The 22,612-nt window shown below is 46.6% G+C and overlaps 3 protein-coding genes across 3 annotated transcripts in view; all 3 read left to right on the top strand.

Annotated features, from left to right (window-relative positions):
- Window positions 1-4,301: 4,301 nt before the first annotated feature.
- Window positions 4,302-6,178, top strand: LOC112487108 (mucin-7-like). The gene is made up of 2 exons (XM_025056282.1): window positions 4,302-4,870; window positions 5,425-6,178. The coding sequence occupies exons 1-2, from the start codon at window positions 4,822-4,824 to the stop codon at window positions 5,784-5,786; spliced, it is 411 nt and encodes a 136-aa protein (XP_024912050.1). The 5' UTR covers window positions 4,302-4,821; the 3' UTR covers window positions 5,787-6,178.
- Window positions 6,179-6,284: 106 nt separating this feature from the next.
- On the top strand, window positions 6,285-17,838 carry LOC103379643 (receptor-type tyrosine-protein phosphatase beta). The gene is made up of 32 exons (XM_008311251.3): window positions 6,285-7,519; window positions 7,607-7,886; window positions 8,001-8,288; window positions 8,404-8,667; window positions 8,754-9,017; window positions 9,112-9,387; window positions 9,510-9,776; window positions 9,877-10,143; window positions 10,759-11,022; window positions 11,100-11,363; window positions 11,476-11,739; window positions 11,862-12,119; window positions 12,266-12,535; window positions 12,632-12,895; window positions 12,982-13,248; window positions 13,341-13,631; window positions 13,784-14,062; window positions 14,132-14,281; window positions 14,361-14,607; window positions 14,691-14,800; window positions 14,923-15,031; window positions 15,239-15,316; window positions 15,408-15,425; window positions 15,509-15,590; window positions 15,672-15,762; window positions 15,861-15,937; window positions 16,036-16,170; window positions 16,346-16,468; window positions 16,925-17,088; window positions 17,185-17,320; window positions 17,446-17,557; window positions 17,687-17,838. The coding sequence occupies exons 1-32, from the start codon at window positions 6,422-6,424 to the stop codon at window positions 17,707-17,709; spliced, it is 7,080 nt and encodes a 2,359-aa protein (XP_008309473.1). The 5' UTR covers window positions 6,285-6,421; the 3' UTR covers window positions 17,710-17,838.
- Window positions 17,839-18,301: 463 nt separating this feature from the next.
- Window positions 18,302-22,612, top strand: part of LOC103379638 (fibroblast growth factor receptor substrate 2) — a 6,764-nt gene continuing 2,453 nt past the window's right edge. The window contains 7 exon segments of the mRNA XM_025056428.1: window positions 18,302-19,031; window positions 20,427-20,548; window positions 20,642-20,732; window positions 20,827-21,013; window positions 21,153-21,287; window positions 21,717-21,880; window positions 22,033-22,611. Coding sequence (XP_024912196.1) covers window positions 20,667-20,732; window positions 20,827-21,013; window positions 21,153-21,287; window positions 21,717-21,880; window positions 22,033-22,611 — 1,131 coding nt within the window. The 5' untranslated portion in view covers window positions 18,302-19,031; window positions 20,427-20,548; window positions 20,642-20,666.

Here is a 22,612-nt window from a genome sequence, read left to right as displayed (position 1 = left end):
TTTATACCAAATGATTCGTTGAACTTCGAGGTCAAGAACAAGACGATGGTTTTGTTTATATTTTCTTTTCAAACGAATTTTACTTTCAAACTTCACTTTTTCACCCACCAAAACAGGTCAGAGTCAACATGAACCTAAAGACAGATCGACGTGTTTTTGGACTGTCGTAAATACAGATATTATTGACCCGATATTAGCATAATTTTGTAATATCTGTGAGAATCGTTATCATTATTTTCCCTCCGATAATTAAAACCTGATAACTCAATATGCTGGAATCGCCTGTAGGGTCGTTATCCTGGGAACGTTATCCTCAGTTTTGAGGGCAAACGGCTGCATCAGAGTTAATATCCCTAATAATAAAGTTAAAGGGACTAAAATATAAAAGGTAAAAACATATTTAGGATATTTTTAAGTCATTTTCTTTCATCTACGTCTTCACTTACGCTAACGTAGATTTAGTCGTCATGAAGAACCAATTAGTTCCTGGTCCTTGCAGTGGAAACAAACATAATTTTTGGTTCTTGTTCCTGTAATTGTTCTTGTTCAGATCACGGTGCTGCCTTCATGTCTGTCATTCCATCAGCCCTTCCTCATGTCTTCCTCCCCCACCTTGTTGTGATTTGTTGCTGTTTTCCAGGCGTATGACAGAAAACTGAACAAGCTTAAAAGTTATTGATTCTCACAGAGCAGCAGCAACAGTTTCCTCCTCTGTATCATTAGCTGCTAAATTAGCCTTTAATAATTAAAGAGCACAGAGAGCAGGGAGGGTGGCACGGAGCAGCAGTAACGGCAGCAGCAGCAGCAGCAGCAGCAGCAGCAGCAGTGACTGTCTGGTCAGGTGTTGATGTTCCTCTCAGATCTGGGCCCAGTTCTCCGTGGGTCAGACCCAGCTGACCTCATGTTCCGTACGGTTACGTCATTATGAGTCACGAAGCTACGATAGAGCTTTTAATTCAACCTGTCGTCGGCCGCCGCTGTACACCGTGAGGCAGAGACACAGGAGCAGAAGGTCAAATGTCAGCGTCCGTAGTCTACCAGCAGGTAGCTTAAATGTAGCTAAAAATGTAGAAAGAAAACTAGTATTTCAGAGATGTTATCTCAGAAATTGTTTAATGTTAGCCATAATATCAAAATGGCCAGGTAAAAAAAAAACTTCATCAGGAAATAGCTAAAGATTAGCAATTACATAATTTTGGTCAAACAATGTAATGTAAATGTTAGCTTGCTGAAAGCATAATTTTACCCAGAAATAGTTTGAAAAAAAAAAGACGGTTACAACAGGTAACAAAAACGTACGTTAAAGACTTTATCATCATCTGTTCAAGGAGAATAAAAGTTCAATGTTAGCTGTTAGCAGCAGGTGTTTGAGTTCAGTCTGGTTCTGCCTTCAGTGATTCATGAGGATGAAACAGTTCTAATGAAATCAGTGGAACTGTTCTGGTAAACGCTCATCCTGACGTCCTGTCCACCGCGGGACACGCCCCAGGAATTGAAAGCTTTTTTCATGGCACAGAGTGAATTTCTAATGTAATCAGAGCGAAGATTGGAATCTGATTTTCCTGTTAGCCAATCCCTGACCGAGCCTGGACATCTGCTCTGGATCGGACCTAATGGAATAGAAGCTTCTCTGCGTCTTCCCGTCCGGTCTCTTCTCCTCCCCGTGTCTCCCTCCTCAGGACAACTCTGTCCCACCAAGACACATTTATAGCTGATAAAGAATCTCTACGGTTTGGTGAACATTGATTTTTTTTTTCCAGTCTGTCACTGCAGCTAAATAAAACCATCGGCTCCGTCACCGTGAACCACAGGTTGAGCATCAAAAATACCTGACCTTTTAAATAAGGACAAAACATTCTGTCGTGGAAGGAAATTGAGAGTTTTTTTTTAAAAAGAGGGGGAGGGAGGAGAGGTAAGCTGTGCTGTCCGAGTGGCTGATGGGTGCTACTGGAGAGAGCTGTGCTGCATATCTCACTGTCTCATGAAATTCTATCAGAACCCATCAGTCATTCAGACAGCACACCGTACCTTTTTCTCACCCACACTCAATGTTGCTGTAAACGTCAATATATTTGACTTTTATTATTATTATTATAATTGACGACATGCCTGTAAAGGTCTGTCCTTTAGAGGGTGCTGTTGTAAACACCTGTTCATTCTCTCAGCCTGACGTCGAACGACTCTCTCGCTCCTGAAGACAGGAAGCTGCGAGTTTCCTCCGTTTGTCTGTGTTGTCATGTCGCCTGCCGCCACACACACACACACAGACACACACACACACAGACACACACAGACGCTCAGCGCTAACAAAGATGTCAGCTCTGTGGGCAGCATTGTCGACACTCTCTGCCTCCAGTTGCCACGCAACTGTGGGTCGACCTGAGGAAGACGAGCAGGAGAGGAATGTTCTTGTTCTGATGACAGGAGGGGACCGGGGATCGTTGTGTCAGGACTACAGGACCTGGTGATGAAGGGAGAGGAAGAGGAGGGAGCGGGGGGGGGGGAGAGGAAGAATTGAAATAGACGTGAGGAAAGGGGGTTCAATGCGGCCCGCTTGATGAATTTCGAAAGTGAAAAAAATGAACAAACAAGAGAGAGAGAGAGAGAGGCACTAAGGCAGCTGTTCTAACAGTACTTGTCAGGTGACCTTTGACCTCTGTACTGTGGTGTTTGTGTTCTGCGGGTGAAGACACTGTTTCCACATCAGTGACAGCTGAAAGAATGTCAGGGTTAAAGGTCAGGCGTGTTCCTGCCGCTCCGCTCTCTGCGTGAAAGGGGGAAAAACATGCTTAGCTCTGGTGTCGCGTGATGTTTTGTCAAATTATAGTTGATTAAATATAAACACACAGCAGTGGTAAAAACCCACCACACTGGTACTGAGAGGGGGGGGGGGGGGGGGGGGGCTGTTTCTCACACATGTGGACTGACCAGAGACACTCAGACCCAGAGGCAGGTCAAGATGTCAAGTTGTAATATCAAAATATTTCTTATCTATTAGAGCAGGTATGTCAAACATATGACCCGCAGGCCAAAATCGGCCCATTAGGGGGTTCAATGCGGCCCGCTTGATGAATTTCGAAAGTGACAAATTGCAAGAACACTTCAAGTTGGTGATGTTTTGTCAGATGATATTTCTTTAAATATATATTTTTTAATATATTTGTACTTATTTGCAGGAAAACAAAGGGGAAAAACATGGACTTGGATTGTTATTTATAGCTAATTACGTTATGATTGTACTAGTCTGCTGTATGTGGCCCGTGAACCAAAATCTCTGGTCTCTGTACCAGGACTGTTGGAGCTAACGTTAGCTCTGGTCTTTGTACCAGGACTGTTGGAGCTAACGTTAGCTCTGGTCTCTGTACCAGGACTGTTGGAGCTAACGTTAGCTCTGGTCTCTGTACCAGGACTGTTGCTAACAAGGTCATCATGGGTTGAGCATACAAGCATCAAAAACTCACCCCTGGGTCCCCCTGCAGGTGAGTGCAGCCTCTGCACCTGTTTGTGGTTGGTTTAAATGAAATGATAAATAAAAGTCATTGTTTGTTTCTGTTGTATTGACATCAGTTCATTCTAAACATTTAAAAGTTAAAATAACAATATTCTCTAACACTTTGACTCCCCCTCCCTCCCCTTTTCTCTCTCTCTCTCTCTCTCTCTCTCTCACTCTGGGTTGTCTGACTACCCACGATTCTTTCCTCTTTAAAAATTTACTACAGGGCCCCCTCTGGTGGAGTGAGCCATGCAGGGTCAAAGTACACCCCCCCCCCATGGTGACGCCTACTAACATAATGAACGGTGACATTTCCAACCACATTATTTATATAATACATTTAAATGTTCACTCCCGAGAGTGACTGTAAATTCACAGGAGCTGTTGTTTCTATTTTTAGACTCATCGTTAAAATTAAAACCTCTGTCGTTCATTCTTAAAGTCAGTCCTGGAACCCACGGACCAAGTTAAATAAGAGTTGTCAGTTGAATTTCCTGAGCTATTAAATATTCAGAGCCGCGTCCTGACGCTGGGGTTTGTTTGGTTTTTGTTTCAGGGTAGAACTTTAGCCTTTATTCAAATACATATAACGAATAAATATTATGAGAACATGTGTGTCTCCTAGCTTCCATGTTAGCTGCTCTTTTAAACGGCACTTCACTGTGAAAGGGGCGGGGTTATATTAATCCACTTATAAGTTAATTAAAATGTTTTTTTATCAGAACATCTAGTTTTTTGTTTTGTTTTGCTTTTATCAGAACATCTAGTTTTTTGTTTGTTTGTGTTTTTTTATAAAAACGTAAACATTTCGCTCGTTATCTGAAAGTCATTTGTCTCCATCTCCTGGTCACAACTGAGAATTACACCTATATTGTTTTCTCAGTTTAAAATTGACTACGGTTCGTTGTTCCTACAGGTTAAAAAAATATTTTTAACAGAGTTGAAGTTAGTAACTCTTCAGTTAGGTCTTAATATTTGTCGTATCAATTTGATATATTTGTAAACATTCTATGTTGGTTAGAGAAAAAATAAAAACACTAAAACTAAACTAATGTCGTTTGCCTTTAATAGGAATTCATTCTTCTTTTAGTTTGTTCTTAAAAACCTTGTCTCCACTTTCCTCTCTCCTCCCTCCTATCTCCTCCTTACTTCACCTATCCTCTGGCATTTCCTCCTCGCTCCTGTTTCCTCCTCTTTCCTTCATCATGACCATCACTCTGAACAATGCCTGACAGGAAGTGGCTGCCTGACAGGACGTAGCTCCTGGCTGTCGTTTCCTGTCCCTGAAAACTGTTCCCTGCTCATCAGAGTCACAGTGAAGTTGAACCATGACGGCGAAGGTTTTCTTCTTCTGCTCTCTGCTTCACTTCACCTTCTGTAAGTTCGTTTGTTTGTTTGTTTGTTTGTTTGTCGGTGTTAACCTGTCATTTGTCTATAACTGTTGTGTTGTTTTTAGTTTAAATATCCTGTGTAAATGGACTGTATAGTTTGTTTTTTACTCCTAGAGAAAATACTGGTAAATTATCAAAGTTTTTTTTTTTGCCCAAGGACACATCGGCATGTGGACTTCCACAGAAACTGTTACATACAGCACCTCTCTATGTGTGTGTGTGTGTGTGTGTGTGTGTGTGTGTCTCTACTGAAAGGCTGAGGATTTTGAGTAAAAAAATAATCTGTCAAATGTTCAGGGTTCATAGTTGTGTGTTTTTATAAAATATTTTGTTTTGAACCTGGATGGTGACTCTGACTCTGTGGTTTTATATATATATATGTACATGTAAATATATAAATATATATGTACATATAAATATATATATATACATATATATATATACACATATATGTGTGTATATGTGATATGAACCACAGAGTCAGAGTCAGAGTTGATGTTGAACAAACAGATAAATAAACTTTTGCTTTTGTTTGTGCAGTACTAGGGAGCAGCCACAGATGGCGCCTTCAAGGCTCCACCTCAATGACCACAGACATAAAGGACATCATCAATTCACACACCAGGATGTCTACACCACCATTCTCATCTTCTCCACCAGAGAGCAGCAAAGACAGCACGGAGGACCAGAGAAATGACACGGTCACGTCTGTAACTGAGAAAAATGAAGCTCCACCCACCGATCCATCTACCACACCTGTGATCGTAGAGTCAGAAGCTCCACCCACCGGTCCATCTACCATACCTGTGATCGTAGAGTCTGGAGCTCCACCCACCGGTCCATCTACCATACCTGTGATCGTAGAATCAGGAGCTCCACCCAGTCTTCTACCATACCTGTGATCGTAGAGTCAGGAGCTCCACCCAGTGATCCTTCTACCACACCTGTGATCGTAGAGTCAGGAGCTCCACCCACCAATCGTTCTACCACACGTTTGTACAAAGAGACAAAAGCTCCACCTACCGGTCCATCTATCACACATGTGATCGTAGAGTCAGGAGCTCCACCCACCGGTCCATCTACCATACCTGTGATCGTAGAGTCAGGAGCTCCACCCACCGGTCCATCTACCATACCTGTGATCGTAGAGTCGGGAGCTCCACCCACCGATCCATCTACCATACTTGTGATCGTAGAGTCAGGAGCTCCACCCACCGGTCCATCTACCATACCTGTGATCGTAGAGTCAGGAGCTCCACCCACCGGTCCATCTACCATACCTGTGATCGTAGAGTCGGGAGCTCCACCCACCGATCCATCTACCATACTTGTGATCGTAGAGTCAGGAGCTCCACCCACCGGTCCATCTACCCCCGCCCCATCTCCCATCCCTGTGACCGTAGATTCGGGACCCCCCCCCACCGGTCCATCTACCATACCTGTGATCGTAGAGACAGAAGCTCCACCCACTGATCTGCCCACCAGACCAATAATCACAGAGTCAGAAGCTCCACCCACCGGTCCATCTACCACACCTATGTTCACAGAGTCAGAAGCCCTGCCCAGTTTTCAATCTTCCCTTACAAAAAACATCAAAACAGCCACTTATCGACCAACCACGTCAGTGAACATAGAGACAGACGCTCCACCCACTGCCCCACAAACCGCACCAGAAATTGAAGAGACAAGGTCTCGACCCCACCTGCCCTCCTCATCTATGTATTATAAGACAGAAGCTCCGCCCACTCATCTGGATACCACACCTGTGATCGTAGAGACGGAAGCTGGGCCTAGTGTTTCGCCCAACACGTCTATGACACTAAAGACCGAAGCTCCGCCCACTGACACATTCTCCATCACAGGGACTGAAGATTCATCCTCTGCTACGGCCGTCACATCCATCAAAGAGATGGAAGCTACGCCTGTGGATCCACTCACCACATCTATGTTCGTGGAAAATGAGACCCCGCCCATTTTTCTGCACTCCACAGCAACACTCACGAAGACAGAACTTTGGACCACTCCTCCACCCAACACATCCACGATACTGAAGACAGATGCTCTACCCACTGGCTCACCCTCCACACCTGTAAATGTGGAGGTAGATTCTCCACCCACTGCCTCGCCCAACACATCTGAGAGCATGGAGACTAGAGCCCCGCCTACCACCTCACCCACCACACCTGTAATCACTGAGACAGGAGCCCCGCCCAGTGCTTCAACCACCACATCTGTAATCCTTGATGATGAAGACCCGTCCATTGTCTCACCCACCACATCTGTCATCATAGAGAGTGAAGCCCCACCCTTTGCCTCACCCACCACACCTGTAATCCTCGATGCTAAAACCACGCCCATTGCCTCACCCACAACTCCTGTGATCATAGAGAATGAAGCCCCGCCCATTGCCTCACCCACCACCCCTGCGATCCTTGATGGTCCTGAGGTCCCACGGACTCCTTCATCCAGCCCATCTCCAATCGTAGCAACAGTAGCTCCTCTCACTTCCACCGATTCTGCTCGTAACTCACGGGTTCACACCTCCACCAGAGACCCCAGTAGACCATCTATGACAAGAACCTCCAAAGCCACCATCGCTCCTGCTGCTGCTGCACCAGAGACCTGGACTACAACAGTAAGTACCTCTGAGGTCAGTCTGGTTGGTAGATGGTTGTAGTGTCTGAGCAGATGAACTGACTCCACCTAAATATAACTGTTTCAGGAACTCCCAGAACCCCCCTGTGTGCTGAACATAACTGGAGTCATGTCTGGGTCTGACGCAGTGACGCTGACGGTCACTACTGGCACTGAGTCATGTGACCTGGCTTTAAAAGTCGAACATGAATCGAAGACTAACGTTAGCAAGTGTGACCCAGATGGAGCAGGTCAGAACCAGAATCAGTATCTGTGCCAGGCTGATGGTCTGAAACCTGGGACTTGGTACGAATTCACGGTACTTTCTACAAGAGATGGAGGTGGGCAGAGGGTGTCAGTGCAGACGGGTGAGATGATGTCATACACACACACACAAGCATCACATTTGGTTTTATAAACCGGCAAAACCCCCAAATCAGGTGCTAACTCTGGGACTTTTTCCTCTTAATCCTCCTCTGTAGAACCAGTCAGTCCAACTCACCTGGAGGTCCTGCTGGATCAGCCCGATGATCAGTACCATTCCCCCGGTTTAACGGTTTTCTGGTCTCGGTCAGGGGGTCATGTAGACTGGTACAACGTGACTCTAGAGGACATCATCTCAGGGTGGACCCAGACTGTCCGAATACAGGATACAGAGGTTTCAAGTTGTCGGTTCAGTTCCCTGGTTCCTGGTTCTCTGTATACCGTCAGTGTGGTTGCCACTGCTGGCAGCAGGAGTGCCCCGGCGGTCTCTGCCACCACAGCCACAGGTCTGAGTCATGTTCCTGGAGTTGAACCTTCAGACCTTAACACGTTCTTTGTCACTGCAGCAGAGTCCACCGTAAATAACACAAAAATAAAACGTTTTTATTTCTGCTCCTGTAGCGCCCTCCTCTGTACATGGCCTCCAGGTGGCGTCCTCATCTCCACACAGCCTTACAGTGTCATGGCTGGTGGGTGTGGGTCGAACCGAATCCATCAAAGTTCTGCTTAGAGATCCTGACGGTGTTCTGTTGAGGAACATCAGCCTAACTGATACAACCACATGGGTTGAGTTGAAGGCCCTGCGACCAGGGACCAGATACTCAGTCACTGTCGTCACTGAGTCTGTGGGTCTGAGAAGGTCCGCCTCCGCACAAGCCTTCACAGGTACCATTTCCCAAAATATCTGATCAGATTGTATCTAAAATAAACCTGTGTACTTTAATCTAATCTTGTTTTTAATTTTTCATTAGAACCTGCAGCGGTCACACACGTGAAACTGGACAACAATGGCACCTCGGACCATCTGTTGGCGTCTTGGGATCCACCTGAAGGGGAGGCAGATTATCTCCTAGCGAGTCTTGCATCTTCAGGTTTGACCCTGTCGCAGCACCAACTGCTATCAAACAGCACCTGGGTCGTGTTTGAGGGTCTTACCCCCGGGCGTTCCTACGAACTGTCAGTGAGGACTAGGGCTGGAGGTCAGAGTGCAGAGGTCAAGACCCAAGGAAGGACAGGTAAGGATCGCCTGGCAGGGACAGAACAAGGACCAGTTCCCCAGTCTGGGTATGTTATCCTGTTATTTATTTAGTTGATTCTGTGTCTTTTCAGTTCCTGCTACGGTGACTTTTCTGTCATTGTCCCCTGGTGGTGATGACAAGACACTGAAACTCAGTTGGACTCCACCCCCTGGTGACTGGGAGAAGTACAGCATCCTACTGAAGAATGGATCGGTAGTTCTGGTAAACGAGACGGCAGGAAAACTGATCCGTCAGGTCACATTCTCAGCACTTACCCTGGGTCTGGTGCCTGGGAGGCTTTACAGGGCAGAGGTCACGGTCCACAGTGGTATTCTGGGTAACACAGCAGTCTGTGACGGTGGACTGGGTCAGTGAACACCGATGTTCTCTAAGTTGCATCTTTTCTCATAAGCAGATCTAGAGTAATATTGTTGCATCTTTTCTCATAAGCAGATCTAATGTAATATTTTGTTGTTGTTTCGTCTGCAGCGCCGCGGCCCGTGCAGCAGCTGCTGGTGCTTCGCTCTGATGACACAACCCTGAGCATTGTGTGGCGTCCACCAGTAGGTCTGTGGGATGGTTTCACCGTGGTGCTCAGGGGGGCAGAGTCTGCCACCACAGTGGCTCAGAGGATCCTGCCTTGGGAGTCCAGAGAGTGCAACTTTAACCTCTTGACCCCAGGACGCAGTTACAATATCACTGTGGTGACCAAGAGTGGGAACCTCAGCAACTGGGTCTCCGTGACAGCACGGACAGGTATAGACGACCACTCACTGAAACAAGCTCACTTGGTACCAGCTAATGTCTTAGCTACAAAATGTTCAGGTCCCCTGCTCTCCTTGTCCCATCCTCCTAGCTCCTGGTCAGGTCTCCAGGCTGCTTGTGTCCAACCTGGGTACGGTGGACACTCTTCAGGGGAAGTGGGAACGGGTTGCAGGAGATGTGGACTCGTATCAGGTGCTTCTGGTTCACGACAGCACCATCATCAAGAATGTGAGCTTAAAAGCCAACGATACCACCATCAACTTCCAGTCCCTGAGACCAGGAGCCTTGTACAAGATGGTCCTGACTAGCATTAGCGCAGGACACGCCTCCAGACAAACGGTGGCCGAGGGACGCACAGGTAACACCATACTGCTTGATATGAGTGTATGAAATCTAGCTGAACACCATACTGCTTGATATGAGTCTATGAAATCTAGTGTTTCATGCTACATGGTTTTGACTCAACCTTTAAACTGTTGCAAATTCCGAGTAAATGAGTTGAGTCAGAGATCCCAGACTGTTGTTTATTACTGAAAACTGGCTCTGTTTTCAGAAATGTCCTGAACTAAAAGCCAGGATGAGAAGGTGAAGGTTTGGGTCAAGGATTAGACATTAATTAAATCTGGTTCAATCAGAGATCAGGTTCTGTTTAAAGTGTGTGTGTGTGTGTTGTACTGGGAAAAAGGAATTTGTCAGGAACTCCTAGCAACAATAAAAAGTTGTCAGACTTCCAGGTTTCCTGTCAGAGTTTTCCTGACTTCCTGTCAGAGTCTTCCTGACTTCCTGTCAGAGGCTCAGTTCCAGTTAGTCACACCCCTGAAAACACATTAAATTATATTTCCCTTTTTTAACATTCTCTTTTGTTGTTGTTGTTGTTTCTAAAAAAATATTGATGATTAAAATTTGATCCTGATCAATTTCTGCTTCAGTCTTAATTAGCTCAATGCTAATTAGTCTTTGGCTCCTCCTACAGTCCCTGCCGCTGTCAGCGAGGTCACGGTCAGTAATAATGGGCGTGTGGATTTCCTCAGCGTGTCCTGGCGTCCATCTCCAGGGGAGGTGGATGGTTATGTGGTAACACTGCGAAACCACGAGGCCGTAGTTCACACCCTGGTGGTTTCCAAGTCCAGTTCTGAGTGTGTGTTTAACTCGTTGGTGTCCGGACGCCTCTACAACATCTCCATCGCTGCTCGCAGTGGCGTCTACCAAAACCATACCTTTATCTTGGGGCGTACACGTGAGTGCCCAGATAACCATCAACTTTTTCCCACCTTTGTTTTGTTATCCATGTGACCACACACTTCTCTCACTCAGAGCCATCCAAGGTCCAGAACCCCACAGCAACCCACGCCGCCCGAGATGACTACCTAAAGGTTCACTGGCATCACGCGTCCGGGGACGTGGACCAGTACAGAGTTTTCATCAAACACAACAACATTTTCTTGCAGAACCTAACAGTGGAAAAAGCACAGAGTGATTGCGTGTTCCACGGCCTGGTTCCTGGGCGACTGTATACCATTCTTGTGAACACGTACAGCGGCAAATACGAGGCCAGTGCTTCGACGCACGGCAGGACATGTATGTCGTAACAATGTTTTTACATCTCATACATGATTGGTTTACTCCAGAGTGATGGAGCGTAGTACGTTAACTCGGATGACATCATTGGTGAAATAACCATCTCTTTTAGTCCCAGCAGCTGTCAGACTTCTGGCACTGACTGAACGTGGCACAGAAGACCTGAAGGTCACATGGTCTCCAGCTCCAGGTGACGTGGACCACTATGAAGTTCAGCTTCTCTTCAACGATATGAAGGTGTTTCCACCGGTCACAATAGGCAGTAGTGTGGACACGTACATCCTGTCCTCACTGACCCCAGGACGTCTTTACAAAATAGTGGTCTCCACCTTCAGTGGCCCCAACCAGAGGGCTCAGTTCATTGAGGGGCGCACAGGTTAGGACACACTGGGTCGTGAAACCTTAACCTGAACTTTTTGCTTGTGTTTTACAGTTCCCAGCCTTATTCAGGGAACCAAACCTACGCCCAAAGCCACATATGTTTCCTGTGTTTTACAGTTCCCAGCAGGGTTAAAAACATCCACCTGAGCCGAGGTGAAGACAGTCTTAGGGTGACCTGGACGCCCGGAGAGGGTGACGTGGATGAATTTTGGGTCTCTCTGTATCGAGGCAGCCGACAGCTGGACATTCGACAAGTTCCTAAAGACCAGAACCAGGTGATGTTTGGGTCCCTGCAGCCTGGACAAATGTACCAGGTGACAGTGACTTCAGTGAGCGGTGAACTGATGAACAACAACACAGTCTCTGGAAGGACGGGTGAGAACTCTCCACACTTCTTTAGTTGGACATTATTTGGACTTCAAGTGGGAGTCTGGGGGGGTGGGGCTCGTGGGTTATAAACCTGGGCCTGATCTGACAAGTCTTACATTTGATGGTTTTGTTGACTTGTGTCCATATTTCAGTCCCTGCCCCAGTGACTGCTCTCTTGGTGGAAAACCTTGGCACCACCTGCTGCCTTAAGGTGAGCTGGCAGGAAGCAGTGGGTGTGGCCAATGGTTACATCCTGCAGATACTGGAGGACAGAGGTGGTCATGTGACAAATGCCTCCCTGTCCACTGGACACCGCAGCTACCAGTTTCAGAACCTTACAGCAGGAAGACGATACAGAGTCCTGGTCCAGACCACGAGCTGGGGTGTGGTCAACACAGGAGTCGGTGCAGATGCTCGCACAAGTAAGATTTGCTGTTTAAACTCATTTGTACTGAATGAATCAAAACAAAATACAATGTATAAATGTGAGCAGTTGAACCGACAACTTCCCCCTTCAGGTCCAGCTGCAGTCTCAGACTTGTCCATTAGGAGCAACAGCAGCAGCAGCCTGTCCTTCCTCTGGTCCCCTGCAGAGGGAGACTTGGACTCTTATGAAGTGGTCCTGTATCGTAGTGATGAATCACTGCAGGAGCGACGCCATCTTCAGGCCAACGCTCTACAATGCACCTTTCAACGACTCACACCTGGAGCCACATATAAAATTGTGGTTTTGACCCACAGTGGACAGCAGAACAATCAGACCAGCATGTGGGCCAGAACCGGTAAACTCAGCTATTGAAGCCTCATTTCTGGTCATCAGCTGTTGTTCATCTGTAATAATGATTGATTATTGATGTCTGACCCACAGTCCCAGCGGCTGTACAGTCTCTCAGGGTTCTGGCAGCAAACCAGTCAAGTGTTCTGAGAGTGAAGTGGGATGACAGCGTGGGTGTGGTCAGTGGGTACGTGTTGTCTCTGTACAACCATGGCGGTGAGCGTCACGCGCAAAAGCAATTGGGGTCAGAGGTCAACGAGTTCACCTTCTCTGGTCTGGTTCCTGGGCGACTGTACCGAGCTGAGGTTCTGAGTCTGAGTGGAAAACTGCAAAATAAAGCAGAGGCTGTTGGCAGAACCGGTGAGACCGCCTGAAGTTACTGACCGTCATCACTGACCGCCTTCACTGACCCATATAATGACCTGAATGACCTTTTTCTTTTTTGCCCCTAGCTCCAAAACCGCCCACCTCTGTCCTGTTTGGGGGAGTTACCAACACCTCAGCAGAGATGACCTGGAATGTCCCTGCTCATTCAGATTTCGATGATTTTGACCTGCACTGGACGCCTGCAGATCAACTGACCGTCATCAACCCTTACCACAGCCGCACGTCCAGCAACCGCCTTCTGAAGGGGCTGTTCCCCGGGAGACTGTACACCTTCAGCCTGCGCACCGTTAGCGGTGCCAGTGAGCCTGGGACGGAGTCCACTTACAGCACTGCTGTTCTCAACAGCATCCGTACCAGTAGGTGAAAAAAGCATGAAAATCAAAACACTTAAAAACTAGGACTGTCCAATATGAACTTTTTGCTGATTTCCGATATTGTCCAGAGACATCTGACTAGTCTGTCGCCGCGGCATTAAACTATTAAACTTCAGTGTGTCTTGCCGTTACAGAACCAGATCCCGTCCACGGTTTCCGCTGTCGTCCTCACAGCTCCACCTCCATCGCCTGCTCCTGGATGCCTCCGCTGGCTGATTTTGACTCCTACATTGTGGAGTGTCTCCGTCAGGAGACCAGGACTATGGTCTACTCGCAACGTACTGGACAGAACACCAGCTCTTACATCATCACTCATCTTGAGCCACACAAGCGGTACAGCGTTTCAGTGAAGGTGATGTCGGAGCAGACAACCAGCGAGGAGGCCAGGGATGACACCGTCACCATGATTGATCGTGAGTCACATAGAATAACCGATGACATCACTGCACATGCCATTCTCTAAAACATGACAATGCCCACAGGTCCTCCATCTCCACCCCTCACCACCAGGGTGAGTCAGACTGTTGCCAAGGTATCGACATCCTCCATCACCTTCAGCTTCAACTGCAGCTGGTTCAGCGACGTAAACGGAGTCATCAAGTGGTTTGCGGTCATCGTACTGGAGTCACAGGGTAATAATGCTCTTACCCTCAGCACAAACCCTGACTGGTTCATTAGGATGGCGCTTCAGTGGGTTCTTCTTCTTGCCAGGTGTTAACGACAACCACCCAGCTCAGCAGCACCCCCTACCGTCGTACATGGAGTACAGCGCCAACAGCTCAGTCACTCACTACCAGACCAGGTTCTTTCCCAGTCAATGCACTCAGGAAGATGACACCACCCAAACCCTCGACATCACTGTGGGGGCACAAACGCAGTCACTAGGGGGTGCTTGTGATCCCGAGATCAGCAGAAACCAGTTTTGTGACGGTCCTCTGAAACCAAAGACGGCCTACAGGTGGCGGCGATGGTGTTTTTTTCCTCTACGTTTCATACGTGCGTCGGTAAAATGTTGTTAACGTGTTGTGTCTTTTTCCACAGACTGAGCATTCGTGCTTTCACACAGCTGTTTAGTGACGACGACAGCGCTCCCCCCGTTTCTGCTCTTTACACCGACACGTTTCTGTCACTTCCTGTTTACACTGATGCTGGTGAGAGAAAGACGCACAAGTAAATACACATGTCTGCACGGACTTACAAGAAAAAGTAAATACACATGTCTGCACGGACTTGGAGGAACAAAACATAGAGACGGTGTGTGTCTGTGTGGCAGATCCTGTGGGTGGAGTCATGGAGGGCGGAGTCACTGCCGCTCTTTTTCTTGTCATTGTTTTGGGCGGAGTCGTTGCAGCACTTGTGTGTAGATACAAGAGACACAAAGTGTGAGTTACAAGACACAAACACACATTTTTTTTATTGTAGTCAATAATTATTTTGTTAATGTTATTAGTAGTAATGTGTTAACACTGTGTATTTTAAGTAAGTTACTAAATCATCAGTAACGGTTCAGTATGAACATGTAATTAATGTTTAATTAGGCTTTCCTACCTGTTACCAAAGTGTTTATTTACTCGTGATTGGTGTTGTAGGGTGGAGGAGGGGCCAGACCTCGGCTTGAGCACGAGGACAGACAGAGTGATGTCATCAGTTCATCTTGGGATCAGAGGGTGAGGATAAAAACCGTCTGACGTTTTTATTTATATACATATATTGAAAAGTAAAAACTCGGTCACTCATTTTTCTGCCCCGACCTCACAGGCACCGCTCCATCTCCAGGTAAGAACATCAATTCAATTCCAATTCAATCGTCTTTCTTCTTTGGACCTTCTGTCACTCACCATGTCTTCCATGTCCTTTAGTCCCATCAGGATCACAACCTTTGAATCCCACTTCGTCAAACTTCAGGCTGACTCAAACTTTTTGCTGTCAGAGGAGTATGAGGTGAGTCCCCCACAAGGACTGCTGGGTAAAGTGTCTTGAGTCCTGAACCTAATTCTGCTCTGCTGGTTTTTATACCAACAGCGCCTGAAGGACGTGGGACGTAACCAATCCATGGACACGGCTCTGCTGCCAGAGAATCGTGGGAAAAACCGATACAACAACATTCTGCCCTGTAAGCGTCTCTGCCACTCCCCCTCTCGTCCCTCCAAATTGTCCCCCCAGAGAATAAAATGCATCTTAGCATCTCCATTAATCGTACTTGTCTCTTAGATGACTCCACGAGGGTGAAGCTTTCCTATGTAGACGACGACCCCTGCTCTGACTACATCAATGCTAGCTACATCCCTGTGAGAGCCACTATGACATCATCATTTTGTGATCAATTGTTAGGAGTCTCACGTTTCGGGACCTCAGTTTCAAGCAGTTCAAATCTGCCCTCTTTCAGGGCAACAACTTCCGTCGGGAGTACATTGCCACTCAGGGACCTTTGCCTGGCACCAAGGACGATTTCTGGAAAATGGTCTGGGAGCAGAATGTTCACAACATCGTGATGGTCACACAGTGTGTAGAAAAAGGACGGGTAAGTGAGCGGAAAGGCCTTCTGGGAAAAATCACTGTCCTGTCTGTGTACCAAAAAGAAAGGGACCATTACGTCACAGGGTGGAAGGCAGAACCTTCAGGAATCTCAGGGCTGAGAGGTCCTCTGTAAGGTGATATGCAAAAAAATAATGTTTATGCTCTGCTGCCCCCTGCAGGTAAAGTGTGATCACTATTGGCCGTTTGACCAGGATCCACTTTACTACGGAGATCTGATTGTCAGGATGACATCTGAGTCAGTTCTCCCTGAGTGGACGATACGAGAATTCAACATCTGTGATGTACGTTACTTTCTATGCCTTTATTTCACCTTCATCATCACCTGTTTCCTCATTATAATAATCATCATCTTCATCATAATCATCATCTTCATCAGTGTCCAAACACATTGTACGTCATCTCAACTTTCTGTGAACTAATAACCATATTATACATTTGTTCAAACTTGTTGCAGTACCTAACCCTGGTGGGTAGGGGTCACCGTTAGCTCTTTTTGACTGCTGACACTGTAAGACTAGAGATGTCTGATACCTGACACTGTAAGACTAGAGATGTCTGATGACATGAGATATATGCAGACATTCACTAAGGTACACGTCTCAGGACCCTACAAGCAATCCCAGGATATTTGGTGAAACCCAGGCGTTTCAGTATGTGGGCGACATCTGAACCCAGATCTGGACCCAGATTGGTGCATTTAAGACACAACAGATCATTAAGAACCATGTGCGTTTCAGGAGGACCAGCTGAACCTCAGTCGCCTTGTGCGTCTCTTCCACTACACTGTTTGGCCGGATCACGGTGTTCCAGAAACGACTCACTCCCTGATCCAGTTTGTGCGAACAGTCAGAGATTATGTGAACAGAAGTCCAGGATCTGGACCCACAGTGGTCCACTGCAGGTACACAACCAGCAAAACCCAGAAGGACATACCAGAACATTCCATCTGCCTCCACATCACCTGTTGTGTGTGTGTGTGTGTGTGTGTGTGTGTTAGCGCTGGTGTGGGTCGAACTGGGACCTTCATTGTTCTGGATCGGGTTTTGCAGCAGTTGGACTCCAGAGACACAGTGGACATTTATGGTTCCGTGTTTGACCTAAGACTCCACCGATCACACATGGTTCAAACGGAGGTATCGCACAGACACACACACACTCAAACACACACTCAAACACACACTCCATCTTCAGGATTAACATCAATGTCATCAATAACCTTATTGATAAAAGTGTGTGTGTGTGTGTGTGTGTGTGTCAGCGTCAATACGTCTTCTTGCATCAGTGTGTTCGAGACGTTCTCCGGGCCAGAAAACTTGGCAGTGAACATGAGAACATCATCTACGAGAACCTGAGGGTCAGCAGCCACAGAGGTGAGTCCATCACTGATCAATACATTACTGATCAGAAACATTAATCAATAATCGGTGATGTCGACAGCTCACAACTGATCAGTTCTTGTTCACATCTATTGATCACTGATCAGAGACTTCTGTTTCCAGAGTCGCTGAACTCCCGGCACTGAGACTTTATTATCTACGGACGCTCCTAATCAATAACTAATAATCAATGATCATTATTTATAACCTTTTGTCTTCACTGTACATGTGTAAATACAGAGTTTTAAAGGAAATAAATTAGTACAATATCTATGTATCTATGTCTGGTGTTATTTTTGTAAGGACTGACTCTCCTGTGAGCGCCCCCTGCAGCAGAACTAGGATTAGGAGCGTAGGTTCAGGCTGTCAGAAAACATCAGACACTTTCAGCTGCTTTGTCAAAGAATAAAATCCATCTTACATTAGACCAGTGGTTCTCAAGTATTTTCTGTCATGCCCCATCAACCCCCCCTCCTCCCCCCGAATTGAAATACTATTGAGAACCTGATAACATGTATGATTTTATCTGTACAAAACACTGTATGAGTTGCTGCCACCTAGTGACTGACTCTTGTTATCATTCAGGCAATCAGCAGTGGTACACTTATGTCCATATTCCATTGGAAGCCCCTCACGACCACCTGGCACCTCACCGCGCCCCTCCAGGGGGACCCGCCCCACTATTTGAGAAGTACTGTCTTAGACTGTGAAAATCAGACCCAGGAGTCATCGTCTCATTGCTGCCTCCTGTGGTCTGAAATCTGAACAAACAATTTCACGTTCACAGTCTTACAATTTGGTTCGTGCCGTGTTGATCCTCACTGATTTAAAACCATTGCTTCTTGTGTGTGTTGTATGGAACAATGTGTGCGTTTTACTGCCTGCTGGAATTCGTGATTTTTTTTATATTTTTTTCCCAAATTGTTAACGTAATTGTTAGATCAGAACCTAAATCAACGTTTTTCTTTACGGGGTTTGGGATGGGAAATTGGGACAGAGAGTGTTTACTCTGCTGCGTGCCCCTGTCCTCCCCCCTTCCCTTTCTCCCTCTCCCTCTCCCTCTCTCTTTCTCGCTCCCTTGCGCTTTCAACGCGTGCGCAGACCACCTCGGTTTCACCACATTGAAAGTGTCGGAAGTTTAGCTTCGATCATTAGCCTCTCGGGCTAACAGAACAGCAGCGCTTCAAAGTTATTTTTTCCCCACAAACAAACGCGATTGGACGGAACCGAGAGTCCTACAGTGAAGGTCGGTGTATGAGGACGGACATGATTCGCGGCCCGAGTTCCGATCGCTTCTGTAAAGCCCGTTAAAGAGATCCGTGAGAAGTTGTGATTGTTTTTTTTGGCGGAAAGATGGAGGATCTGCGGGTGTAGCTGCTGACGGCGACCCGGACAAAGAACAGTTGCCGCAGAACCGAACCCGAGTTCAGGCGAGGTTGAACGCACAGGGCAGAACCGAACTATACAGGTAAGAAAGTTTGTAGACTGTTTATAGAGAGAAGTGACGGAGCAGAGGCCGCTGTTAGTTCTCAGGGTTAGCTTAGCATGAAGCTAACAGCCAATACACACAGTTACACATATAGTTACACACACTTTTCAACAGACACATTGCAGCAGTGTTTAAGGTGATGGTACAACAACCCAACAGCAGGATTGTATTTGTTTTACGAACTTTTTATCGTTAGTTTGTTAACTGATGTTCTCCCACAATGCTGACGCCAGGAATTCCAGTAAAAATAAACATAAGTCTGGAGAAACAATGCGAAAGAGAGGGTCTGGAGATGTGTGTGTGGACGGTTGGTCACCATGACATCATTAACGAGGAGGTGATGCTTCAGTCTGATGATGGAGAGAATGATGGAGGAGCTTCTTCAGCATATTGCTGATGCATTTCAATGTCTTTCTTTTCCATCATCCACTGCCATGACAGTAAAAAGAACCCTCAGACTACCTTGACCTTCATCCTTTTTTAAATCTAGTCTGGAAATTGTTTCAGTTTTGACAGTTTAAAAACTAAACATGGCTACCTCAGATCCAGTTCTTCCAGAGTGGACTTGAAGACTGAGTTATGACCTCGATGATGACCTACTGTAGACGGTGTAGTATACGTGGATGGAGCCTGTTATAAACTGTTTTAAGACTAAATCCTGGAACCCTCAGGTTTTTGTGCTAACTCTGGCTTCCATGTTTGACAAATCCACCTGGTTAAACATTTCCCTGACCAGCCTGTGGGTCAATCTCCCTGCTTTGTGGCATGGTTAACAACTTTATTGGATATGATGTCGACCCTGTGCCTGCTTTATTGGATATGATGTCGGCCCTGTGCCTGTTTTTCTTTTTAAAACATGTCTACGCCCCATGAATGTTCAGTTCAAAACATTTGTCAAAACTAGAGATGTCCGATAATATCAGGCCAACCGATAATATAAGCCTTATATTAGCACAATTATGCAATATCTTTAAAAAAATAATTCCGATAATGAAAACTCGATAACAAAATGCCTAGGGTTCACCAAATGATGTGTGACCCAAAAATAGTTTTCGGGGAAAATGACTCTATATGAAAGTGAAAATCACTAGATGGCAGCAGAGCAGCTCATTTTATTAATCTATTTTAATAATCAGAGGATTGTATGTAGAATGCTGGTGCCAGGAACTCATACAGTGGTACAGATAAAAAGATAAATATTACGAGGCCTATATCGGTATCAGTTGATATTTTAATCGGAAGTGTTCAAACAATATCGGCAAAAAGTTAATGTTGGTCATCACCAGTCAAAACCTGAGTCTGGTGAAGGGGGAGGGAGGAGTGAGTCAGTGAGATGCAATCATTAAACTAATGAGATTGTTCATTTGTTTCCAGACCTGTTGACGTTGCTGTGAACATTGACGTTGATGTTGACGTTGATGTTGACTGAGGATTTGCAGCATGAGCTTCTGTCCGGTTCTGAGGATGGAACCAGAACCACTGAAGCTAGGAACTAGGTGAGTACTGCCAGCGCCACACGCTGGCCTTTTGTTTACCTTTGACGTTAATTCCTGAAGGTTTTGACCTTGTCATGTTGTGGTTTGTTGTAGATGTCAGGTGGTGCAGTGAGGAATCATGGGTAGCTGTTTAAGCTGTCCAGACAAAGAGTCCATTCCAGAAAATCATCAGAGTAAATTCAAGGTGAGCTTCACCCACTCACCCCCCCCCCTCCAGCAGGTTTAAAGGCTGAGTCTAACTGTCATTGTGTGTGTGTGTGTGTTTCTGTTCCACACAGGTGGTTAATGTCGACGATGATGGGAACGAGTTGGGCTCTGGTGTGATGGAACTCACCGACTCTGAGCTGGTTCTTCACACTCATCGCCGTGACGACGTCAGGTGGCCATACCTGTGTCTGCGTCGCTATGGTTATGACTCAAACCTGTTTTCATTTGAGAGTGGACGGCGGTGTCAGACTGGACAAGGTGAGAACACACACACACATTCACACAAAACAAAAAAACACACCTTGGATTATGTATGAATCTCTTGTGTCCTATTGGATGATCCAGCTGTCAGTCACATCTCTTCTGTTCTCCCTGTGTGCGTGTGTGTGTTTCGCAGGGATCTTTGCCTTCAAATGCTCCCGTGCGGAGGAAATCTTCAACATGCTGCAGGAAGTGATGCACAGTCACAGCATCAGTGTGGTGGAGGAGGCAGTGATGGAGCCCAGCCAGCAGGGGGCACAGACTTCTGCAGGTATATAAGATGAACAAAGATACTTTGACAATGATAACAATGAAAACTATTACGACGAAGGTGATTGTAGTTGACGGCGACGACAATGACAGTCAGGACAATCATAACGGCAACAACACGATGTAACGATTACCATCGCGATGATGCCAACGGTGACTGTAACCTACGATGATTGCATTCTTAATGCAACAGAACATTTTCTTTTGTTTGTTAATAAAATAATTCAGAGAAACTTCACATCATTGGAAAAGAACATTTCATCTGTGGCCCAATGAAATCCACACTCATCTCTTCTCAACAACACAATACAACATCATTTCACTAAAAGTATACAATTCTAAGTCAAGGTCAACTAATCATCTTCAGCCTGTTTTAGTTTGTCGTGGTAAATCTGATGGATTCTGATTGGCTCTGTGTGTGCGTTTCCAGCTCAGGGTTACTCTGTTCCAACAGTTCCTAATGGTGACACTCGGATTCCGTCAGTGAGTGAACCCCCGTCTCATCCATCGACTCGTCACCCATCGGTTGGCAGCACCCGTCTGCCGTCAATGGGGGAGGAATCGACGCACCCCTTGCTCGTTACTGAGGAAACGGTACATTTTTACGCTAAATATATATATAGTTTTGATTTGACTAACTTCTCAGAGTAGTGACACTACACCATGGTGTACTTTGAATCCTGGTCCGTGGTTGATCCCGATCTGATTCATGTTTAATTTTGGTTACATTTTGTCTCTGTTTTCAGGTCCACACTTATGTCAACACCACGGGTCTTCTCGAGGACCAGAGCAGTCCCCTGACTGTCACAACCCCTCTGGAAAGCCCCACCTCCGCACAGTCACTGGCTCCACCGACACCCTCTCCACCCCCCAGGCATCGGGGTGAGCCGCCAGCCCCGCCGCCTCTGCCAGAGGCACAGGTCTTGATGGAGCCTCAAGGTGTTCGTTTTGTGCTCGGACCCACCCCGGTCCAAAGGCAACTGATGGAGAAACGCCAGCGAGAGCAGAAGGACACAGAGCCAGCAGAGACTAACGGCCATGCCGAGGCCAAACCTGAATCCGCTCCCCTGCACTCCAACAGCTCAGCTCCTCGTCGACATCGTCCTCCCCCTCTCACACCCGACCTGCAGAATGTTAACAACTCAGCTCAGCGGCGCACTGCCCTGCTGGACTATGAAAACTTGCCAGCGTTGCCACCGGTGTGGGAGACCAGGAAGCCTAGCAGCGAAGAGGAAGAGCTAAAAACCTCGTCCCTCAACGGCTAAAACCACCACGGAACGCTCCATCAGTACTGACACCAACAGTTGTGTACTGACCACACGCACA

This window comes from Cynoglossus semilaevis, chromosome 6, assembly GCF_000523025.1.
Source record: "Cynoglossus semilaevis isolate Cse_v1.0 chromosome 6, Cse_v1.0, whole genome shotgun sequence".
In the NCBI taxonomy this organism is placed as follows: Eukaryota; Metazoa; Chordata; class Actinopteri; order Pleuronectiformes; family Cynoglossidae; genus Cynoglossus; species Cynoglossus semilaevis.
This window is presented reverse-complemented; position numbering and strand designations above follow the sequence as displayed.

What these genes read in the sequence shown, in the direction of transcription:
- LOC112487108 (XM_025056282.1), top strand. Translation starts at nt 4,822, where the DNA reads ATGACGGCGAAGGTTTTCTTCTTCTGCTCTCTGCTTCACTTCACCTTC. An exon ending in TCTGCTTCACTTCACCTTCT is followed by an intron (nt 4,871 to 5,424) that starts GTAAGTTCGTTT and finishes TTGTTTGTGCAG; the next exon opens with TACTAGGGAGCAGCCACAGA.
- LOC103379643 (XM_008311251.3), top strand. Translation starts at nt 6,422, where the DNA reads ATGTTCACAGAGTCAGAAGCCCTGCCCAGTTTTCAATCTTCCCTTACA. An exon ending in TTCGACGCACGGCAGGACAT is followed by an intron (nt 11,364 to 11,475) that starts GTATGTCGTAAC and finishes CATCTCTTTTAG; the next exon opens with TCCCAGCAGCTGTCAGACTT. An exon ending in TCTCAACAGCATCCGTACCA is followed by an intron (nt 13,632 to 13,783) that starts GTAGGTGAAAAA and finishes TTGCCGTTACAG; the next exon opens with AACCAGATCCCGTCCACGGT.